The 23,408-nt window shown below is 42.2% G+C and overlaps 2 protein-coding genes across 7 annotated transcripts; one reads left to right on the top strand and one right to left on the bottom strand.

The window, feature by feature from the left end:
- Positions 1 to 1,381: 1,381 nt before the first annotated feature.
- Positions 1,382 to 5,392, top strand: LOC135557219 (ALK and LTK ligand 2b-like). 2 transcript variants are annotated; one of them, XM_064990425.1, is made up of 6 exons: positions 1,382 to 2,201; positions 2,733 to 3,075; positions 3,371 to 3,424; positions 3,576 to 3,656; positions 3,806 to 3,886; positions 4,465 to 5,392. In XM_064990425.1, exons 2-5 carry the CDS (start codon positions 2,796 to 2,798, stop codon positions 3,868 to 3,870), a joined length of 480 nt encoding a protein of 159 aa, XP_064846497.1. In that variant the 5' UTR covers positions 1,382 to 2,201; positions 2,733 to 2,795; the 3' UTR covers positions 3,871 to 3,886; positions 4,465 to 5,392. The 2 variants fall into 2 exon arrangements, with proteins under 2 accessions (XP_064846497.1, XP_064846496.1); XM_064990424.1 differs by having other exon boundaries at positions 1,383 to 2,201; positions 3,806 to 3,880.
- Positions 5,393 to 8,403: 3,011 nt separating this feature from the next.
- acp1 (acid phosphatase 1) lies at positions 8,404 to 20,551 on the bottom strand. 5 transcript variants are annotated; one of them, XM_064991254.1, is made up of 7 exons: positions 20,245 to 20,551; positions 19,075 to 19,148; positions 17,919 to 18,032; positions 17,736 to 17,849; positions 14,635 to 14,696; positions 12,565 to 12,670; positions 8,404 to 8,716 (listed from the first exon to the last, which is right to left on the bottom strand). In XM_064991254.1, the coding sequence occupies exons 1-7, from the start codon at positions 20,285 to 20,287 to the stop codon at positions 8,639 to 8,641; spliced, it is 591 nt and encodes a 196-aa protein (XP_064847326.1). In that variant the 5' UTR covers positions 20,288 to 20,551; the 3' UTR covers positions 8,404 to 8,638. The 5 variants fall into 5 exon arrangements, with proteins under 5 accessions (XP_064847326.1, XP_064847327.1, XP_064847329.1 ...); XM_064991255.1 differs by having other exon boundaries at positions 20,173 to 20,261; XM_064991257.1 differs by lacking the exon at positions 17,736 to 17,849 and having other exon boundaries at positions 20,245 to 20,549.
- Between the last annotated feature and the right edge of the window lie 2,857 nt (positions 20,552 to 23,408).

Raw genomic sequence — 23,408 nt, 5'->3', positions numbered from 1 at the left:
AGAAGAATGTTTAAGAGTTTAACCTTAACATGGTTAAATAGGGTATTTCACTACAGGCAAACACTCCATGATAGGCTAATTTTATTCATTAAAATCATAGCAGACTGAGACACCAACTGCCTAAATGGACCTCTTTATTCCATCTCTTTATGCATTGGCAAAGGCCTTGTGACTGAGACATGGCATGTGGCTGGCTGTATGTGTCGTTTTTACTCCTTATCACTCACTCTTCATCAGGACAGGTAGTTGTCACATTGTGATATGTGGTGGGTCTGTCGCCTGGCCAAAAGTTCCAGCGGAATGTGACATGAGATATGGGGATATGAATACGACCTTTTGTTATAGGGAGAGGCACGAGGGCTCGCACAGAGAAAGGCTAAACGCACTCTTCTTCGATTGATTGAGTTGACTCGCTGTGGTTGTTGGTGGTGGTAGATACGCCCAGTATGCAAGGTGTTTCAGGATCGCATGAGAGCATTCAGCGTTTCTGTTTCAACGCCCGCCTTCGTTTATTATAGACCTCACTCGCTAGTCACAGACTTGACACAGCGTTCAGAGCAGTAGATTTTAGTTTTAGTTTAGAACCGATGAACGATATATATTAATGTTACCTCCACAGATGCACTCTCTATATCTCTGACACACACGCTCTCTCTTTCATAACTCTCCTTCCCTCCCTAGGAGATCGATAGACTGTATCTGTATGCCCAAAGAAATAATGCCGGTGTGTGTTAAAGGTATAGTGTTGATGTCATGCCAGTGAGTAAGCTATCCGATGAAGACGAACGGAATGGACACTCAGACATGTTTTATTGATTTACATTGTTGATAATAGGCAGAAAGATTGAAAGTGATAAATTAAGTGAAATATAATAATAACAATATATTATTATACACCCTCGAGCCAATTGTATGATTACACACCAGTCCCCACTCCCTTCTGCTGGAGCAGCAGCTACTCTCGAAGGTGCCCACTGCAGGTGAGCGCTGTCCTTTCAGCACCACACCGTCCTTATGCACGGCAGTAACATTTAACCTGGGCGTTGCCTTTATCGAAAGACACCAGATATCGTGTCAATTATCGTTATATGGGCCTGCTATCATTTGAACATCCGATAAACGAAGGAGTCTTGGCAACATGTGTTACTGGCTGTCATGAAGACTCCATAAACACAAATAAAGAGACACATGGAAAAAGTTTCAAACAGAGGAAGGTTTTGCAACAAGTTGATAACTAGGCTATTGGTCATCATCTAACAGATCTCAAATTCCATCCAACAGATTGAAACCAATTATGAGCGTTCGGGGGGAGGTTGGTCAGTGAAAGCAAGCCAATTACACAATGAGGCTTTGCTTAGATGGAGTTGTACCAACGAAAGTAAACAAAACGAATCTTAAACCGGGCGAAGGCTTCAGTTCACTTGTTCCTCTCAGTCCGTTGGCACCTATTCATGAATCGATGTTGGAATTACGCAAATAATATAATAATTACGAAAGCTTGTGTAATGGTGGGTAATTGTATTGTCTTTCAGTTTATTTGTTATTGATTTGTAAAGTGACGAGGTTATTGGAGGTTATTATGAGTATATTCAAGACGAGATGCGGTTATCTGCAAACGTTCACATCAGTCATTTGGAATTTCAGTTCAAGGAAACAATTAAAAAAAGCTTCCTGGTAAGCGCGTATTGCAAATAGGCTATAAGTGGAGTGACGAAAAAGGGAGAGCGCAAAGAAATTGACAAGGCAGAGCGGATGATCGGGAAATTTGAGTGATATTTCCTATTTACGAGTGTTCATAACGCCATTCTAATTGAAGACATGGTGATCCTCGAGGGACAGCTCCTTACGTATGAGAGCGAGAATAAAAAGTGAGTGGCACCCTGGCAAACAACCTGAGACTTCATCAAGGCGCACACAGAAGTTAGCCTCTAGGCTATATGGAGCAGACCTTTTAATTACTTTTCCATTCTCTCCCATCAAGTCGGTCAAGGAAGGATCAGAAGACGACCGCACTTGCAGCCCAAATACACTTCTTATAAAAACTGATGATTCTCTCCTTTCCTCTGTGGTCGTGTTTTAAATCGTGGAATGGTATGGGGCAGAACAGTGCCGAAGACTGAGTTATCCGGCGCGGTTCAATAGCGTTGACATTAAAACATCGACGGATTTACTGGAGGATATTAGAAACGGAGACAAAGCAGGTAATTTCACAGTTTTCCATCGGATTTCTCTCTGACACTTTCTCAAGTGGACAGCATTCTGATTAACTATAGCACTTTATTTCATAAAGGCAACATTAGTGTCCAACATAAGCAGAACTATTGGAATTGCTTTGAGGAATTGTAAGAAAAAGTGAACTTGTTTGGAACTAACCTACAAAGTTGACCGTCTATGTTGTTTGAATAAACAAATATCGATCGATTTGATCAATGAAAGTTGGTTCGTCGCCTGTTAATCTCATATAGAAAGTAGATGTCGTATTTGCTTGCATGAATGGGTGTGAATAGGTCATATATAGTATAATAAAATTATATTTTACATGATTCTTCAACAACAGGTGTAGACTAACATTGAAATACTCTGTCTAAGAGGACAGGATATATAGGCATGGTAGATGTGGGGTTATGTAATGTAATAATTTATGTTGGAGAAATGCTGAAGATAAGAACACAATGTAATGGTTCTGTGCGTCAGAGGGCTTCATTTATGACTCCAAGTCTTAACTCTTGCAGGGGTCTCGTTAAACTCACCGCAGCGTCAGAGAGGGAGATCCCTTTCCTCAGCCCGCGGTAGCAATGAGCGGACTGTGCAAGTCTGTAGTTATGGGACTCATATGGCTGATCTGCAGTACTACCAGCCACTGTGAGGAGAGCGCGCCAGCCACGGCTCCCACGGTCGCGAGGAACGACAAGAGCCTACTCAGGCGGATTGCAGACATAGTGAAGCACGTGGAGGAGAGCCGGGGTGAGAACGGCACGAACGCAGCATCACAGTCGACTTCTAGGAGAGAATCCCCATTTGAGACAAAAAGGGATTTACGAAACCTCAAAACAGATAGTGGCGATCAAATTATTGGTGAGTTCGCACATTGACAGCTGGGCGTTACCATGAACTCCAAAATATGTTGTATAACAGTCCTAAGTGGTGGAGTAAAAAGACCACCACGGAATGTAACGCGCTATGAGGGTACTGGGTGCACATCATTCAAATATGTTATGCCTGGGGAATTTTGAAGTTGCTGAATCTTAAGAAAGTGATTTACATTTGACATTTTAGTCATTTAGCAGATGCTCTTACCCAGAGGACTTACAGTTAGAAACACACGTTGATCTCCTGTTCTCACCCCCTGACTTATTTTTTTGTCTTTCAGAAATATTTCCTAGAGATCTCAGAAAGAAAGAAAAGTTTTTAAAACACTTAACAGGTGAGATATACATCATATGGTGTGTGTGTGAGACAGAGAGAGAGAGATTTGAGTGCAGTGGGTTAGGATGTAAAGGACAAGAAAGGGAGAGAAAGGTGATAGTAGTTGGACTGCTCAGCTTTAATTCAAAGGCTTTCTCTGTGTCCCTCAGGTCCTCTGTATTTCAATCCCAAATGCAGGAAGCACGTATACAGACTATATCACAACACCAGAGACTGCACAATACCTGCATGTAAGTTCCTCAACCTCTTCATATGACAAAGAATACATTTTCCCTGGATTTAAAGCAGTGTTTATAGGCACATCACGTGTTATGTATAAGGGGAGGCATAGTACTGTCTCCCAGGCATTCATTCATCCCTCTATTTCTTTCCTTTTAAGACTTCAAAAGATGCGCACGGCTTCTCACACGCTTAGCAGGGAGCCCACGATGTACAGAAGGGTAGCAGAAATCAAGTAAGTGTGCGTGTGCATATAATTCTTTTAAGAGTTTTTCCTAGTCAGGTCACATGGTCTGGTAGAGCGCAGGGCCCTAAGTATTGTGTGTTTGTTTATGGAAGTCCTTGTCTATTCAGTGAAACTAATAACAGTCTAATGGGCTTTACAGGTCAAACAGAAAGTGTTAATCAAATGCACCTGTTACATGTATAATAATATTCATTGTTAAACCTGACACAAATCAATAGTACTTTTCCCACATAAAAAATACTTGTTGCAAAAGTGAAATGTAACCTAAAACACCTGGTAAAGGTGAACTGCACCTCACATGGTTTCAATTTACTGCGTAGAGTCATAGCATTAAGTTGAAAGGAAGAAGTTAAGTAATGTTAAAATGTCTTTCTCAGCCTTATAGGTAGATCTAATCAGTGCCATGCACGCTGTCCACACAGTTTTTGGAGCGCAGCATGAAATACAGATCTGTAACAAATCATGTTTCTTTCTCCATTTTTCATGGTACTTTTGGAGAGGAAAGAATTTCTGGGCGCTGCCAAGTACGAGAGAGCACTAAATTTCACTTCCTCTCTCTCTCTCTCTCGCAGGTTGAAGCCAAACCAGAGCTGTCCAGAAGACAGAGCCCTGAAAAAAAGTGCCTTAGACAACAACAGGGAAACCAAACAAAGTGGAACCAGTCACGTCCACCATGACAACAGTGTCCGTCACCAGAGTTCACTATTTTACAAAGGCATGGATTACCACCCACAGGCCTGCCTGGACCCGACAGTCTGTGGTCACTGCGGGTCTTCACAAGAGACTATACAGAAGATACAGAAGGGGAAGGGGGAAAACATGGCAGCAACCACAGATTTCGGGGTTATTATTGTCCTGCTGGCTGGACAAACTCTACTTTCTTCTTTCTTTCTTGGTTTTTACCAAAAGAGAAAAGGGATTGCTTTTGTTTGTTTTTAACCCCCACCCCAAAAAAAACAAAAACAACCAACAATAACAATTGGAATCAATCAAATCCTTTGGTTGGGTTGCGACATGCCTTTTTAGGTTGTATTTCTGTTGTGGTTCGGCGTCATATCTTTGTCAGCAGCACTACCTATTAGTGGATATAAGGCATCTCGGACATTCTCTCACCTACCTGTGACCACACTGAAACGTATGATTAAATTATTAACTGCGTGACAATTTCCTTGCCTTTTGTCTTTGTAAGACATGTATTAAAACAAGAGACACTATATATTAGGCACTGGTTGCAGTCAGAAGTTGTGTGTAAGAAGAAACCCTCCTGTGAGTCTGAGTGTGGTACATAGTATATTTATATATACAAGTTGTCATATGTTTTCCTCTGTATACATACAGTATGTATAAACATTCTAACCTGAGTGCAATATGTACATATTGTAAAAAGCATAAAAGGAATCCACATAACAACCATAAATGAAAGTGTTTGACGTATATTAACTTGGTGTTAAAAAATATATCAAAAACATGAAATATATTTAAATAAATTATAAGACTGGTACAAACATGAGCGGCCTCTCTCTGTTGTTTCTTAAAGTATGTGGTGTTGTTCATCACTGACTATAACAGGCAATTTGATTCAATTTGAATCTATAGGAATCCAGTAGGTTGCACAGGTCTCTGGCTTCCTTACAGGTCTAGATTAATACACTGAACTCAAATATAAATGCAACATGTTAATTAAGTGTTGGTCCCATATTTCATGAGCTGAAATAAAAGATCACAGGAATTGTTGTGCACAGATTTGTTTACATCCCTGTTAGTGTGCATTTTCTCCTTTGCCAAGATAATCCATCCACCTGACAGGTGCGGCATATCAAGAAGCTGATTAAACAGCATGATCATTACACAGGTACACCTTGTGCTGGGGACAATACAATTAAAAAATGTGCAGTTTTGTCACACAACACATTGCAACAGGTGCCTCAGGTCTTTAGGGAATTCGCATGCTGACTGCAGGAATGTCCACCAGAGCCGTTGCCAGAGAAATGATTGTTAATTTCTCAACCATAAGCCTCCAAGATCGTTTTTCAGAAATTGGCAGAATGTCCAACCGGCCTCAAAACCGCAGACCACCTGTAACCACGCCAGCCCAGGACCTCTACATCCCACTCCTTCACCTGCGGGATCGTCTGAGACCAGCCACCCGGACAGCTGAAGAAACTGTGGGTTTGCACAAACAAAGGATTTCTGCACAAACTGTCAAACCGTCTCCACGAAGCTCATCTGCGTGCTCGTTGTCCTTGACCTGACTGCAATTTGGTGTCATAACTGACTTCAGAGGGCAAATACTCACCTTCGATGGCCCACTGGCACGCTGGAGAAGTGTTCTCTTCACGGATGAATCCCAGTTTGAACTGTACAGGGCAGATGGCAGACACCGTGTTTGGCGCCATGTGGGCGAGCGGTTTGCTGATGTCAAAGTTGTGAACAGAGTGTCCCATGAGGGCGGTAGGGTTATGGTGTGGGCAGGCATAAGCTACGGACAATGAATGCAATTGCATTTTATCTATGGCAATTTGAATGCACAGAGATACCGGTGACGAGATGACGAGATCCTGAGGCTCGTGCCATTCATCCGCCACCACCACCTCATGTTTCAGCATGATAATGAAACAGCCCCATGTTGCAAGGATCTGTACACAATTCCTGGAAGCTGAAAATGGCCCAGTTCTTCCATGGCCTGCATACTAACCAGACATGTCACCAATTGAGCATGTTGGGATGCTGTGGTTCGACATGTACGTGTTCCAGTTCCCGCCAATATTTAGCAACTTCGCACAGCCATTGAAGAGGAGTGGGGGAAATAATTCACAGGCCACAGATAACAGCCTGAAGGAGATGTGCATGAGGCAAATGGTGGTCACACCCAATACTGAATGTTTTTTCTGATCATATTAAAATCTTTGAAATGTTTGCATGTTGCATTTATATTTTTGTTCACTGTAGATTAAAAGATAAAACACTTTGCAAAGTCAGTTATCAAAAATGCACATTATGTACTGTAATAGTAATGGACAATGAGCATTAAAGGATTACTTCGGGATTTTGGCAATGAGGCCCTTTATATACTTCCCCAAAGTCAGATAACGTTGTGGATACTATTTTTTATGTCTCCGTGTCCAGTATGAAGGAAGTTAGATGTAGTTTCACAAGCCAATGCTAACTAGCATTAGTATGCAAGTTCCTCTGACTCTGGGGAATTAAAGGGCCTCATTGTCAAAATCCCAAAGTATCCCTTTAAAGCCAAGTAGTTTTTGCTTAATGAGCATTGAGTGAACTTGCCGTCTGGGAAAATGTATTCTGTCAATGGAAGTTCTCTTTACCTAAGAGAGAGTAAATATTTGTCTGAAAATGTCTATTTGTTTAAGTTCAATTGACAAAGTCACCAAACAATCAACCATTTGTTGTACTGCAGGATTTATGCATTGTGGATCCCATTCCCCCGTGCCAACATATGTTTGTACAAGCTAGCAGGCAAAGTGAGCAACTCTAAGTAACATTTTTTTTTTCAACCTGATACTACAGTAAGAGTCCTACTCAATCAAAATCAGACGCTCAACTTTAGATTCATTCAAATACTCTCTTGTGCAATGCTGAATAAATAATTCACCATGCTTTGGCTTTACCCTAGTACGGCAAACTTCTGCTTGCTGGTTTGGATTGAGCACAGTCCTAAGAGGATAGACTGGACCACACTAGCAGGGAACAGTGTGTGGAGGGACATTCCTTTGGTCGTTCCACTCTAGCACGATATATCAATGCCTTCATCTGGTTTATTATGTATTACCACTCCCAATTTCTGCCAATCACAGCCTAGGAACTAAATTCAGTGAAATACACCTGAAAACGTACAATTCAGGGTTATTTTTCACAGGCAGCATTCTGCACTACCTTGGGCTGCCATGGTTTGGGATTTTAATAATCTTTGACATAAGGAGGAGTATGTGAGGGTCCAAATCAGACATAATGGTGGAGGTGCCAGTGGTAAGATAAAGAGGCTAAGTAGCATCATTAGCTTGTTATGAGAACAAAATCACTGCAGACTATATTTGTCCTCTCATTTCTCTAAAATACCAATAGCTGAGCTACAGCAATTACACTCATTAAAAGTGATTTTATAGGTTTTGTTTTATCAAAGCCCTGATGTCCGAATTAGGATGTCATGTGAGTACAAATGGAAGAATGACTCCAAATTTTTTTTAAACATTGTGACATGAAAGTAACTAACTAAACCCGTGTCAAATACCCAACAAGATTATCATTTGGGCAAGCATTAACTTTGACCCTGGTCTCAACCTTTAACCCTTCCCCTCTGAACCCTAAAATGTCTGGTCATGCCATAATGCATCCATATTAATCTCTATAAACGTTGATGGCTATGTTAGACTAGATTAGACTAACAATTTACAAAATGTAAAAGAGAGAGAAATAAGATAAAGATAGAATAGTGCATTGCTAGTTCTGTTGAGTATGTATTGTTTATTTGAATGGACCAGACAATCTGCAAATTCCTCAAAAAAAGCATTTTATTTAGGACACAGTACAGTAAACCGTTTGTTTTACAGACATATTGTAGATTGTGCCAATCAACTGACTGCTACACCATATTGATGGGAACTACTGTTAGTGTGACCTGGCAGATGTGTATTGTAACTGCACAACTATGGACGATAACGGAGGATCGTTTCTTTACTATCCATCTAGTGTTTGGGTGGAGGTTCACCGGTCAGATCTTGGGTCTGGTTACGAGTTGTTTTCCAAAAACACTTTGCAGCATCTCACACATTGTTCGTACACATTTTCAAAGTCTTCCTCATGCCCCTATAAAACAGGAAAAAAAGGGAAATCAATGAATTTTGCCCCAAAATATTGTATGAATAAAAGTTATACATTTCTGCTTTTCAGAAAGCTATAAAATAAAAGTTGTGTTCACCAATATTGTTTTTTATAAGGCATTTAAATAGTGCCATCAAAATAAAACAGCAGGAAAGAGCCTTTTCCTTGAGCAATGAAGCAGTTCATCTTTCTCCAAATCTGGATCAGAAAGCCTCTAGTTACTAGCTCAATCATTTCCCAAGCCAGTAGAATATAGAGCTGACATTGGATGGGGGGTTTCTTCAGTGACCCACACAGTTCTGGCCAATTGGATCGTGATTACATTAGCCAATAATAGAGAAGAAAACAGCCCAAGCCAACTTTCCAGGCCCACCATAAATAACGTTACACCTTTCAGAGACCTGTAACACCAATCCAAAGTGCCAAAAGGGCATGTTTTGTCCTTTGAAATGTTCAGCATTTCTCTCTCTCCTGTTGTAGTGGCAAACTAATTTAAAGATCAAATTTACAGTGTGTGAATAGTAATGTTAAAACATCAAGAAGAGACTCTTTCTAGAAAAATATACCAAACAGAGAAAGTTGCAATAAAAAACAACAACAATAGATGTAATATCTGTCCACATGCATTGGTGAAACACAGACAGTCCATTGTAGAGGCCGGTTGGGGACTCCTAAAGCGATGATCTCATATTCATAAAGAATCATCTGTAACAACCAGGGAAGACAACGGCATGTAACACTAACTTTAAAAAGTATATCCAAAAATGAAAGCTATTTTCTTTCCTCAGAAACGGTCTAGGAGTAGAGTGCACATGCCGTTTTGTAATACATTTTAAAGTGTTTTTTACTTGTTCAGGCCATATTGTCAAATGTAAAAACCGTCTGAAAAATGGTATTGTTTTTTATAACGGACTGCTCATTTTATACCATACTGGAACTAAAATCAAAAGCAGAAACGTTCAGAAATGAGTCCCTGTGCAAAATGTACTTGGACACATTTGACAGTTAGCCTTTTAATATACTCCTTCGCTGGCAGGAGAACAGCCAACCACACCTGAAGACTCTTAACACCCACCCAGTTCCTCCACCCCCTCCAACCCCCAAACCCAGTCTCTGATCCAAACAAAAAGGCTCCAAACAAAGTCTTTGGAACCCCATTCAGCTACGTCCTCCTCAGAGCTTGTCATCGGCTCTAAGGTTGGACTGAATTTATGTCTCAATTTATTTAAAAAACAGCCGTCTGGCTCTAGTCCTTTACTGTGCTTCTCTGCCATGCGTTGTGGCGACGGATGACGGACCACAGCCCAGCGCTGTCAATACGCCAAAATATTTATTTACGCGCCTCTGAAACCATGTTTAAGGCTAAGCTCCCTCTGGCTCCCACACACTCACAGCTGGTGTTAAAGGTCCAATGCAGACATTTTTATCTCAATAGCAAATCATTTCTGCGTAACAATTATATACCTTACTGTGACTGTTTCTAATTGAAATGATCAAAACTAAACAAAAATTGCTTCTTAGCAAAGAGTCATTTCTCAAGCAAGAATTTTTCTAGGACTGTTGTAGTGGTCTAAGTGGGGAGGGGAAAACTGAAAACGAGCTGTTATTGGCAGAGAGGTTTAGAACTCTTATTGGTCTATTAACTCATTTACTGCCTGGTGAAGCCAAGACTCCATCCCACCAAAACAGGCTGAAATTCCAGGCGTTTTCTTTTTTTTCCAAACAGCTCTTACACTAAAAGGATATATTTTCACAATATTTTTACAACCTCAGTGTGGAAACATATATAAAACATAGGAAAATCACATTTTTGACAGCACTGGGATTTTAACACACAGTGACAGACAGCCAAGAAGAGAGACACACATGATTGAGCCAGGGTGCACACAGACACTTCATTTTGGTCAACCACAACCATCGCAACATTAATACTTTACCGTCATTATTCTATCAAAAGGGTATTTCCTGAAACCCTAATAGAAACATCTCAATTACCCATACATGACATTATGCGATCAGATGTCTACCCGCAACATGCATGTCCCTAGTCAAGACCACACAACAAATTCATTAATTTATTATTTTAACAAGAATATAGGACAGGGGATATGATTTATGTAGCATTCCTCATCAAACCAAACATGCAGTTTGCCTGCATTTTCACATTCCTGAAACATTTCCCTCCTTTTTTCTAATTATCTTCCTTCGCAACCAACAGCAGAGACCGTAGTAGACCAACAGCAGAGACCGTAGTAGACCAACAGCAGAGACCGTAGTAGACCAACAGCAGAGACCGTAGTAGACCAACAGCAGAGACCGTAGTAGACCAACAACAGAGACCGTAGTAGACCAACAACAGAGACCGTAGTAGACCAACAACTGGACTTCAACTATCAAACTGCCCGTCTCCTCCCCCAGTATCAGTCCGTCCCCCCCCCCCTATCTCGCTCATCACATCCATGTAAAATTCTATCTACTCTGCACAAACCAACTGGCCTCCACTTCCGATGTCATTTGCCAGGACTTACGAATGCATAGGAAGCATTTAAAGCTGGGAAAAGTTAACAAAGTCATTAAACATGTTGTGAGATGGCAAAGGAGGGGCTGCAGAGAGACTTGAGGACACAGGACATTAGTGATGGGGAACAAAAATCGATAGTTACAGTACCAGTCAAAGGTTTGGACATACCTACTCATTCCAGGGTTTTTCTTGTCTCATTGTTCTGTTGAAAAACAAATGATAGTCCCACTAAGCGCAAACCAGACGGGATGGCGTATCGCTGCTGAATGCTGTTTCCATGTGTGTTATTTCATAGTTTTGATGTCTTCACCATTATTCTACAATGTAGAAAATAGTATAAATAAAGAAAACCCCTTGAATGAGTAGGGGTCCAAACTTTTGACTGGTACTGTACATATCAGGATATTATTTTTGACGATATATCGTATCGTTTTGACAATTTTGCAATACTATTTTTACGCTAGTTGGCTGTAACTGCACCAAAACTCCAGTATTTTTCCTTCATAGCTTGTTCTCCATATTTTTAAGTAGGGAGACAATTTGTTTTTAACAGTTTTATTTCCATAACTGATTAAATCTTTCTCATGGCTCTCTTGTCCCGCTGCAGCAGACATATGTGAGCAATGTTTAGAACATCAAATTGCAATAAAATCTAATTATCGAATCACAATACATATAGAATTGTGAGAATCACAATATGTATCGGCACCAAAGTATCTCAAGACATGAGGGGAAGACAATATCTTGCTACTGTTTTCCAATCAGAAACCAATTGTTCCATACAGTGGTTTTAACTGGGGATTTACACTAGGCAAGTTAGTTGAAAACAAATACTTATTTACAATGACGGCCAACCGCGGCCAAACCTGGACGACGCTGGGCCAATTGTGCACCGCTCTATGGGACTCCCAATCAAGGCCGGATTTGAACCAGGGACTGGGACACCTCTTGTACTGAGATGCAGTGCCTTAGAGCGCCACGCCACTCGGGAGTCCAGAGTGAGGCTTAGGCATAGATAGTGCTGGTGTGAGGACATAAGGACTCTGAATTATGGGAGTTAACATGGAAACTGATCCTGTAGAGATCAGGACATTGTTCTGCTGGATGTGTTACCGTATCTTGCTATAAGTGTATGGATTCATGTAGCCTACAGTACTTTAGAATAATGTTGGTGGGTTAAGCCATATGCAGTCATGTTTCTTTTTTGTTCACAACGCGAGCAGCAGAATCGTTTTTTGTCTAAACCTAGTAACCCAGTTGTGATAGGCGCGTTAGTACTGGTGGGAAAACGCTGTCAGTGCAGTAGGCTTACGTAGTATGGGTCTTTGATGATCAGTTGTTTCTCTGGGTCGTACGAGCCCAGCAGCTCAATCTTGGCTTTGCTGTTTTTCACAGAGTTTGCCTTCTTTTTCAGGTCACTGTAAAGAGAGAAAAGTCAGAGACGGTTAGGATGTGTTCCTGTGACAATACTAAAATCCAACACCACCAGTGCTATTTTGGACCATATATCTGACAGACTTTTACAAATGTAACCACCCATTTCATAGAACAACTTTTATTGTGGTATAAATGGCCATCTGTCCATAACAAATGGAACCAAATAAAAAGGTTTAATAAGTCTTAGACACCCATTTTGTTGGTTTGGTGTTTCTGTTACACGCACGAGCCTATCACAGACAACACATCTATTCTATTCCAAGTTTTCGAAATGGCTTACTGTGGTATACGCTATCAGTGCAAAACAAGTCGAACTCTGACTCTGATATCAATATATTAGAATTTATTTGTGACTAAATCGTTTTGACAGTTGATAGAACAGTTACTTAAAGGCTACACAACTTCCTCAAACACGTCCTCACAATCCAACTGTGGAAACGAGTCTTTTATTGACTTTACTGGTTTTTATTTTGATGCTTGGGTAATTGGGCTTATAAATAAAACAACACACTCAGACAGTAATAAAAGCAGCAAGGAAGGATCCATGCACCAAGCCTGGCTGGAAACCAGACCACAGGGGTTTAGAAATGTAGCGGATGGATATTAAAAAAAACTATTACTAACCCAGGCACTAAAACAAAGCGGTTGCCAGGTCCTTCCCATTGGAAGTAGTGTAATGGCTCAAATGAAATGGCCAGCCATACTGCTTGGACCGAGAGGGGACTGACTCCCCCACAGTGAGGGTATGGGGCCAAGCTGGGAAGCTTCCAATACTGGGAATGGGACTCAAAACAGGGAACTACCGCCCCACTGCCACCTCCCGTGCCTAACCCTGTGGTAGAGGAACGGCCCCCTGACGCTTTCATTGGGAGGGGGGGGGGTTATGGTTAGTTCTATAGCACTGCATTGTAAATGTAGAATGCAGCGGAGCTGAAAGGGCTCCTGGTTCCCACTGACTAAACTGAAATGTAAAAGCACTATAATCCAACACAATAATAACACATGTAAAAACTAACTGGTGATGATTAATTAGGTCATTGGTAATAATTGGCGGGGAGTTAAGGTTAATCTCTTACTCTCGCAAGCCAACCAAATACTTGGAGAGAGAAACAGAATGGAGGAAGGGAAAAGTCGCCCCCAAACAGAAAAGACGAGGCATCCAAAGACCTCAGTAAGCTGCTTACAGACCGCACCGCCTTAGGCATGTGATCTCTAAATGATCCCTGAACGTTCAAAGTAGCAAGAAATATCCCTCCCCCTGCCCAGGCTTCACATGCAAACAGCTTAGGGACACTCACTTGTTAGACAGACTTTACCCATACACTATACATAGACCTTGAGGTGTACATGTCTGCCTGTATGTCACGTGTGCATCTGTGTGTGTGTACACAATATACTTCTCCACAATCGCCAAGGCATCCCCTTACCTGACCCGTTGCAGGGAAAGCCTAACTTTAACATACAATGACATTTTGAATGGACGACAGCCATCCCCGAGTTCCTGATATACAATTTGGATTTGACAATTACCTCGTTCCTATTGTACTTTTATTGCTCGGTCTGTTCTGTCTATCTCAATATCCCGGGCCATTTCTACACTCCGCATAAGCTCTTCTCTGACTAAGTTTGTGACCCCGGTAATCATGTTTGAGTAAGTACCATAGGGTCATAGAACAAGTAAACCCCAGGATGTTACTTAAAACATTTTTCTTTTTACTCCAACAATTTTGAAAGGCAGCCCGGAATAGAATAGACTTGTCATGTCATGGCACAGAACACCGTTCTGTGAGTCAAGAGTGTCCGTGCAGATGTTGCAAATTGTGTTCACCCCCCCTCTTGAACAAAGGAAGCAGACCGAGCACACACACGCGCACACACACATATATATACGCATGGACGGACACACATGCACTCACACACGAACATAGGGTTAAGATGCATATACCTCAAATTGCTCTCATCCATGCACAGAATGTAGTCAAATGACATAAAATCCTCCTTTGTCACCTAGAAGAAAAAAAACACAGAAGACAAAATGTTAACATTGGTACTGGTGTGTGTTGACAACAAAAGACTGGCTGTTGTGATTTGTCTATAAAGTTTAACTGTCAGGCACTAGGCCCGATATAACTTCTGCCTGGTATATGTGTTCCATTACAGTGGTAAAGACCTTTCCCTGGTTCTTGTGGAGTGAAATTGAGAGGTTCTAGAGAACTCCGAGAGAGAAGAGGAAGGAGAAAGAGAGGGGGAGCGAGAGAGAGATGGAGAGGAGCGGTGTCTGGGTACCTCCATGTTCAGGGTTATGAAAGGGATCAAAGCAGTACTTCTTCCAAGTACAGTGCATTCGGAAAGTATTCAGACCCTTTGACTTTTTCCACATTGTGTTAAGTTACAGCCTTATTCTCAAATTCATTAAATTAATAATTTTCAATCTACACTAAATACCCCATAATGATAAAGTGTAAACCGGTTTTACATTTTTTGTAAAAGTATAAAAAAATATAAAACAGAAATACCTTATTTACATAAGTATTCAGACCCATTGTTATGAGACTTGAAATTAACCTCAGGTGCTTCCTGTTTTGGTACCATCCCTAAGGTGAAGCATGGTGGTGGCAGCATCATGCTGCGGGGATGTTTTTCAGCGTCAGGGATTGTGAGACTAGTCAGGATTGAAGGAAAGATGAACGGAGAAAAGTACAGAGAGATCCTTGATGAAAACCTGCTCCAGAGCGCTCAGCACCGAAGGCGAAGGGTCGCCTTCCAACAGGACAATGACCCTAAGCACACAGCCAAGACAATGCAGGAGTGGCTTCGGGACAAGTCTCTGAATGTCCTTGAGTGGCCCAGCCAAAGCCCGGACTTTAACCCGATCTAACATTCTGGAGAGACCCCATCCAACCTGACAGAGCTTGAGAGGATCTGCAGTGAAGAATGTGAGAAACTCCATAAATACAGGTGTGCCAAGCTTGTAGCATCATAACCAAGAAGATTCGAGGCTGTAATCACTGCTAAACATGCTTCAAAGTAATGAGTAAAGGGTCTGAATACTTATGTAAATTAAATATCTGTTTTTATAATTGTAATGCATTTTCACAAATTTCTGAAAACCTGTTTTTGCGTTGTCATTATGGGGTAGTGTGTGTGGATTGATGAGAAGAAAAAACAAATTTAATCAATTTTAGAATAAGGCTGAACGTAACAAAATGTGGGGGGAAAAATAAATCAAGGGATCTGAATACTTTCTGAATGCACTGTATGTGAATCTTGCAACACTTACTCAGCAGCCATGACTCAGGAGAGAGTGAGGCCATGCCTCACTTATGGTTTGAAAGGATTTCTAGGGTGGGACTTGGGAATGGAGGTTAAAAGAGTGAAGAGAAAGAAGTAGAGGGAGTAAAGACAGAAAGAGCAATTTACATGAAAGCTCGCCAGAACATGGCCATTCCAGATTTGTATAATAAGAGTATATAATAACTAGGTGTTGTGTATGTAGTATCCAAAAACCCTTGCAAAATCAAAGTTAAGTTGGCAAAATGTCAAATTCCATCCACTGCTATTTCAACTCTGTAGTTCCCCGCTTGGGCTTTACAGCACAAACACACACACACAATATTTGTCTTCTCCCTTTGCAATAATCTCTGGTCAAAATCCTCATGTGAACCCCTTCCACAATGCAGCGATAGAGCCTGGTTGGATTTCTGGAATTTTTGACTGACAGTCAGGGAGGCTGTTATATGAGGAACGGGTAGGAGAGGAGAGATATAAGGAGAAATAAGGGAGAACGATGACCCGGTCTGAGGGCAGATAAAAAAAAATGTTCAGAAACCGTGTGGAGTTGTTGAGTTATTGTATGACTCTTGGTGAGCAGTGAGTTTGAGCAGGGAACTGTCTGCTTACAAGAGCTCAGTCTAAAGCTACAGTAAGTAAAATGTGGTGATGGGAATTGGGATGACACCCAGACTGAAAACAATTATGCTTGATTCTGACAATTTGCATTCATGGCAAAAAATCATATCGCTTCAAACCCCTTGCAGGGCCCCCTCCAATCAAATCAATTATCTGGGACTTCCAGTGTTAAGACTAAAATAACTTAATCTTTCTCTGTGACGATGCACTTATGGATTCATTAACTACATTTAAAAAAAACCGAATAGTCCCCATTCTATCCCCTTGCGGTTATCTCTCGATAAAACAAACTCCCGTTTTTGATTAAACAGAGCATCCTCTGTCTCTAAACAGTATTTTCTGAGGCAAGCCGAGACATTACATTAGAGGCAAGAAACAGTGAGTTAAAGTTCACTGAAATTAGCAGGGAACGGGGGGAACAGAGAGCGAGAGAAACTCAGAGCTTGTCAAAGTTCATTGCGTGGAGACATGGGTGGCTCAGAGCCAGGGCAGCGTTGCGCTCCCATCCCTAATTTCTGGAGATTAGAACGGGGTTGGCCTCTATCCGTTATGAGAGACAAACCAACATGACGGCAGCTCCCCTTCCCAGCATTGGGTCAGGGAGGGCACCAGAGAGCTGGCAGGAGAGACAGGGAGAGCTGGAAAAACTTGAGAGAAAAAGACCAGCAAAACATGAGGCCCACTAACACAGTTGGCAAATAAGGTTGGGGTGAAATCCATTTAAATTCCAGTCAATTAAAAAAGTAAACCAAATTACACATTTTCCAAAATGAAAAGGGTAGACAAGAATTGAAATTTCAGTGTACTTCCTAAATTGACTGGAATTAAAATGGAATTAACCCCAAGCTTGTCTCTTTCAATAGACTGAATAGATTTGGAGAGCCTAGATACCAGACTTCATAACATCTTGGTGATTTAACAGCGTCTATCAGGATGCAATACTAAGCATTGGCAATAAAAGTTAGTACTGCTAGGAAAGTCATTGTGCTCGAGTGTTTTATTCATGGGATTTAGGCAAATACAGCCAACTCACACAGACTCTCCCACACACACACACACTATCCATGCCACACACATTTTTATACAGTCTCCAAAGTGACCCAGCAAGGACCCCAGGGTCACTGATGTATCATATACCTGTCGGGCCCTGTGTTTTGTTTCAATGCCATGTGTCCTCAGGCAGGCCAGACCACGGGCGTCCGGGGAGCTGCCTGTGTTCCAGTCAGTCGTGGCACCACTGTCTATGACCCACTGCAACAACAGAGAACACAAGAGCTAGCTAGCTAATGCTAACAGGAAGGATAAAGGGGTTGGTCGTACCTGCCTGGCTACATGCCTCATGGGCACCCCGTGTTTCTTCATGCAGGCTTGACCACGGTGGTCTGGAGGGTTGCCTATCTCATAGGTGGAGGTGGCAGCACTGTCTATCCTCCACTATGCAGAGCAGAAGAACAGCAACAACAAAGCAAAATGTATTCATATGCACACAGTGACTCAGCACATGCAGCACATTAGAGCAATCTAATAATAGGTTGAAAGAGTTCAGTCTAATTTGTTTGTTTCCTTAGCCTATACTGTTAAAAATGAATCTCCATCTCTAGAAGCAGAAGACTGCAGAGCTGGTCATCTCCGTATACCCGTCGCAAGACCCATTGGTTGATGCTGATTTGCAAAACCCTCTTAGGCCTCACTCCCCCCTATCGGAGATATCTAATGCAGCCCTCATCCTGCACATACAACACCCGTTATGCCAGTCACATTCTGTTAAAGGTCCCCAACGCACATACATCCCTGGGTCGCTCCTCTTTTCAGTTCACTGCAGCTAGCGACTGGAACAAGCTGCAACAAACACTCAAACCGGACAGTTTCATCTGAATCTCTTCATTCAAAGACTCAATCATGGATACTCTAACAGAGTTGTGGCTGCTTCGCGTGATGTATTGTCTCTACCTTCTTGCCCTTTGTGCTGTTGTCTGTGTCCAATAATGTCTGTACCCTGTTTTGTGCTGCTACCATGTTGTGTTGTTGTCATGTTGTGTTGCTGCCATGCTGTGTTGTCGTCTTAGGTCTCTCTTTATGTAGTGTTGTCTCTATTGTTGTGATGTGTGTTTTGCCCTATATTTGTATTTAATTCATTTTTATTTTGAATCCCAGCCCCCGTCCCCGCAGGAGGCCTTTTGGTAGGCCGTCATTGTAAATAAGAATTTGTTCTTAACTGACTTGCCTAGTTAAATAAAGTTTTTTTTTTTTTATATATATATTTTTAAACAGTTTGGAATATGATGCAGTAGGGGAACAAAAGTTTATCAATCAAAAGAGTACAGTAGCTCAACAAACATACAACATATGTGGAGCAAAGTCTACACAAAACAAGTTATATAATATATGCATTACTTCAACACATTACTTCTATGTAACAGAGCTGTCAATATGTTCCTGTGAAGATCTACCCACACATATACATTTAAGTCTTTACCTTGTCAACAACACCAGCATCTGTCGCCATTTTCCTGAAGACGGCTTCGGCGATGGGGGACCTGCAAATGTTCCCTGTTCAAAAAATGGCACATAATAAGCTGACTACCATTAGAGTGCTTGGCTAAATTAGGTCACGCTGCTTGCTTCACCAGTACCACTTCCTCATAACTCAGCTCATACCAAGGCTAGAACCTAGGACCTCTGCCTCAAACACATATGACCACCCTCCTGAAGCGTCTTACCCAGTCGAGCCACAGAAAAGTTTGCTATTTGGCAGCGCTAGTGGAGATACCCATCTGCTACACTTGCATCAGCAAAAACTGATTATCTCACAATATCCCCCGGAGTCTTGGTGAATATCTAGCCTATATTTCAGAATGAAAAATAATAATTTAACTTGTTGAGACCCAAGTGAGTCAGCTACAGTGTTTGATACAGTGTATTACATGGAAATGTGGTCACGTTTTACATTATGCAATCTGAACAATGGAACGTCGATGAAATGAAATGTCCAATTAACAGTTCAATATAACATATTGGAAACATGAGGAACTTTTGATAGCTGGCTGTTGACTACAAAATGAATTCCCATAATCACCCTAGCCTGCCTGGCTATGGTACATGATCTTCGTACATCATTTTACATTGGACTCTACTGTCCAAAGGTCTTACGCCGTGGTATAATCATTGAGCAACCTTTTCATTGCCTTTGCATTTCAGATAAAGATAATCTGGTGATATATTAGTAAGGGATATTAGGCAAGTTTGATGAGTAGTCACTAGTTTTTCAAAGATGTGAAAGAACTGCGTGGCCCAACTGCATGAACTAATGGACAGATTCCAAACTAAATCATGGCAGTGAATGTAAGGTTTTAGTATTGCAAGTTGGATACAGAAATTGATATGTGCAATTTAGTTAGCTAGCTAACTACAATAGCGGTTGCAATAGTCATTGTACCAACGTTTTCAGTGGTTTAGCTAGCTAGTTACTCAGTAACTACTGGAGCTAGCATAGCACCCGTTAGCATCACTTGCCATTCACGTACAAACGACAGTCAGTTCCAAGTGTATGGCAATTTTTTGAATGCATTATCACCTTGACACGCCATTGACTCGGTATGTGCATGAAATCACAGAGACTGTGGGCTTTTTCTTGGTCGTTTCTTACCCAGACACACGAACAGAACAGATTTTCCACTGCTGGCTGCCATTTTGCTTTTCGGGTCTTATGTCAGTATCACTCGATTTTGTCTAGAAGGGATACAGTTTATGTCAGAATTGATATTTCGGAGCAGGTTAGGAGAATTTACGCGGCAGGTTTACGTAGCAGTTTGCGGTTTACGTAGCAGTTTGAGATAATTGGGTTAAGGTCAGAAAAATAGTTAGGGTTAAAATCAACTTTTGACGTTATTTTGACATATAATGTATCCCATCCAGCCTTGTTCACATCACGAGCACGTTCTTCTTCTTCTTCTTCTTCTTCTTCTAGTTTTCAGGCAGACAAGACGCTTTGTTGCATATTGCTGGCGTTTACAGGTTGGAGTGTGAATTTCACATTTGTTCACAAAAACGGGAAAAGGAGAATGGGAAAAATGCATTGCACCGCCATCTAACCCTACTGTACATACAGTTGAAGTCGGAAGCTTACATACACTTAGGTTGGAGTCATTAAAACTTGTTTTTCAACCACTCCACAAATGTCTTGTTAACAAACAATAGTTTTGGTAAGTCAGTTAGGACATCAACTTTGTGCACGATACAGTCATTTTTCCAACAATTGTTTACAGATAAATTATTTCACTTATATCACTGTATCACAATTCCAGTGGGTCATAAGTTTACATACACTAAGTTGACTGTGCTTGGAGGTTGGAGGTGTACCTGTAGATGTATTTCAAGGCCTACCTTCAAACTCACTGCCTCACTAACTCTTGGAAGTGCTTGCACAAAGGATAGTAACATCTCATCCTGTGTTCTTGGAATCTGAATATCTGGACTTGTCTAGTGACTGCTGAGAAAGATCAGCTGACAACAGGGGAAAGTCCTTGTGGCGGCACAGAGAGACGGCTGACCGGAGGGAATAGACCCCACTGGGACAGTCATGGGGTAGCTTCCCATTTCTGTAGTTTCCCATGCTTCGCAGTATGTTGGAAACACCCGCTTTAGCTACAGAAAGTCAACATACGAGAATACCCCTAGAGTCTGCGAGAGCGGGGGTGACTCATCAGCTGACAACATGGTAACGACTGGACTGGAAACGACTACGAGTAATGAGAGCACAGCACAAGAGAACACCACAGCAACTGTCACAAGTTCTGCTGCAACAGTGGGCCACAAACAGATGCAGGTATGTGTCTGTGGTTGGAGGAAAGTTACATCACACCATGGGCTGAGGATCCACCAGGGGAAGAAGGGGTGTTTGGGTAAAGAGAGACAGAGAACTCGCATTGATTACTTTCTGCGAAAGCAATCAAATCAGTCGAATGAAGCACAGCAACTGGACGTAAACCATAGTATGCAGTGCATCAGTACCACTGTCATGGAGGACGTAAACTCAAGCACCGAAGTAGCAACTGAGGTGGAACCAACAACAGGAGTGGAACCCCCCCAGCCTCCCAGACCTGCAGTCGAGAGGAGACTACCAGGGCACAGACCATATGTGAAGTGGCCTGGCGCCAGTGACAAGAAGTTGTGGGAAACAGTGAATACTGACCTTACCTTGACCCTCGAGAAACTTCGAGGCACAGTGGAGAAGAAGTTGGAGAGGATGGGGGACATCATCTATGAGTACGGGACAGAAAGATTTGGAGTGGAAGAGGCAAAAGGCGGGAGAAAGGTTCCAACCCCACCAGTTTCCAGGAGAAAACAAGAAATCAAGCGCCTCGTTCAAGAAAGGCGGCAGCTTAAGAAACAGTGGAAGAAGGCCTCGGAAGTGGAAAAGGAGGGCATAGAGGCACTTCAGGCTGACATCAAAACCCGGTTGGCATCCCTCCGTAGAGCAGAGAACCTACGGAAACGCAGAAGGAAGAAAGAACAAACTAGAACTTGATTCTATAAAGATCCCTTCAAGTTCCTTAAAAGTCTCTTCACAAAGGAAAAAAGTGGAACTCTAAAAACAACAAAGAAAGACCGAGAGGAGCACCTGAGAACAACAAACTTTGACTCAAAGCGACATGAACATCTGGCCATCCCATCAGATATCCCACCCATTGAACCCCCGGAAGATCATATTGAGACCAGCACTCCAACATGGAAAGAGGTGGAAAACACAGTTCGACGGGCAAGAACAGCATCAGCCCCGGGGCCAAATGGAGTCCCGTACAAAGTGTATAAGAACGCACCAGGCGTCCTGAGGTTCCTCTGGAGGCTTATGAGAACAGCTTGGCAGAAGAAGATAATACCCAAAGTGTGGCGTAGGGCAGGCAGGGTTCTGATCCCTAAGGAGAAGGATGCAGTGAACATCAGCCAATTTCGCCCAATCTCCTTACTGAATGTCGAGGGTAAAATCTTCTTTAGGGTCATTGCCCAGAGGATGGCCGAGTGAGTACCTGCAAAGGAATGCGTACGTCGATACATCTGTACAGAAGGCAGGAATATCAGGGTTCTCTTGCTGCTTGGAACATTCCAGCATGATCTGGCACCAGATCCAAATGGCCAAGGTGGAGAAAAGGGACCTCCATGTAGTCTTCCTCGACCTCGCCAATGCATTTGGCTCTGTGCCCCATGAACTCCTGTGGTCTGCCTTCAGATTTTTCCACATACCGGACACCATCACAAACCTGGTGAAGTCGTACTTCCAGGATCTGCAGTTCTGCTTCACCACCTCAGAGTTCACCACCTCATGGCAGTGCCTGAATGTAGGTATAATGGCGGGATGTAACAATTTCTCCGATGGCATTCACAATGGCAATGGAGGTTATCATCAGATCCTCAAAATGGGTTGCTGGTGGACAGCGAGTCGACTCTGGTTTCCGCCTCCCTCCACTCAGAGCCTACATGGACGACATTACAACATTGACCACCACTGTCCCATCACCAGGAGACTGCTCAGAAAACTCGAGGGGAACATATGCTGGGCCCGTATGAAGATTAAACCATCCAAGTCACGCAGCATCTCGATTGTGAAGGGAGTACTCTCTGACCTGAAATTCTTCATCGGAGATGACCAAATCCCAACAGTGTCTGAGCAGCCGGTAAAAAGCCTTGGAAGGTGGTATGATGCAAGCCTGAAGGACAAAGACCAGGTGCAACAGCTGCGCAAATACATCAGTAGTAGCCTACAGTCCATCGACAACACCCAGTTACCTGGAAAGTTAAAGGCCTGGTGTCTGC

Source organism: Oncorhynchus masou, chromosome 16 (genome assembly GCF_036934945.1).
Source record: "Oncorhynchus masou masou isolate Uvic2021 chromosome 16, UVic_Omas_1.1, whole genome shotgun sequence".
Lineage (NCBI taxonomy): Eukaryota > Metazoa > Chordata > Actinopteri > Salmoniformes > Salmonidae > Oncorhynchus > Oncorhynchus masou.
Note: the sequence above shows the minus strand (reverse complement) of the source record. Positions and strands in the feature narration are given on the sequence as shown.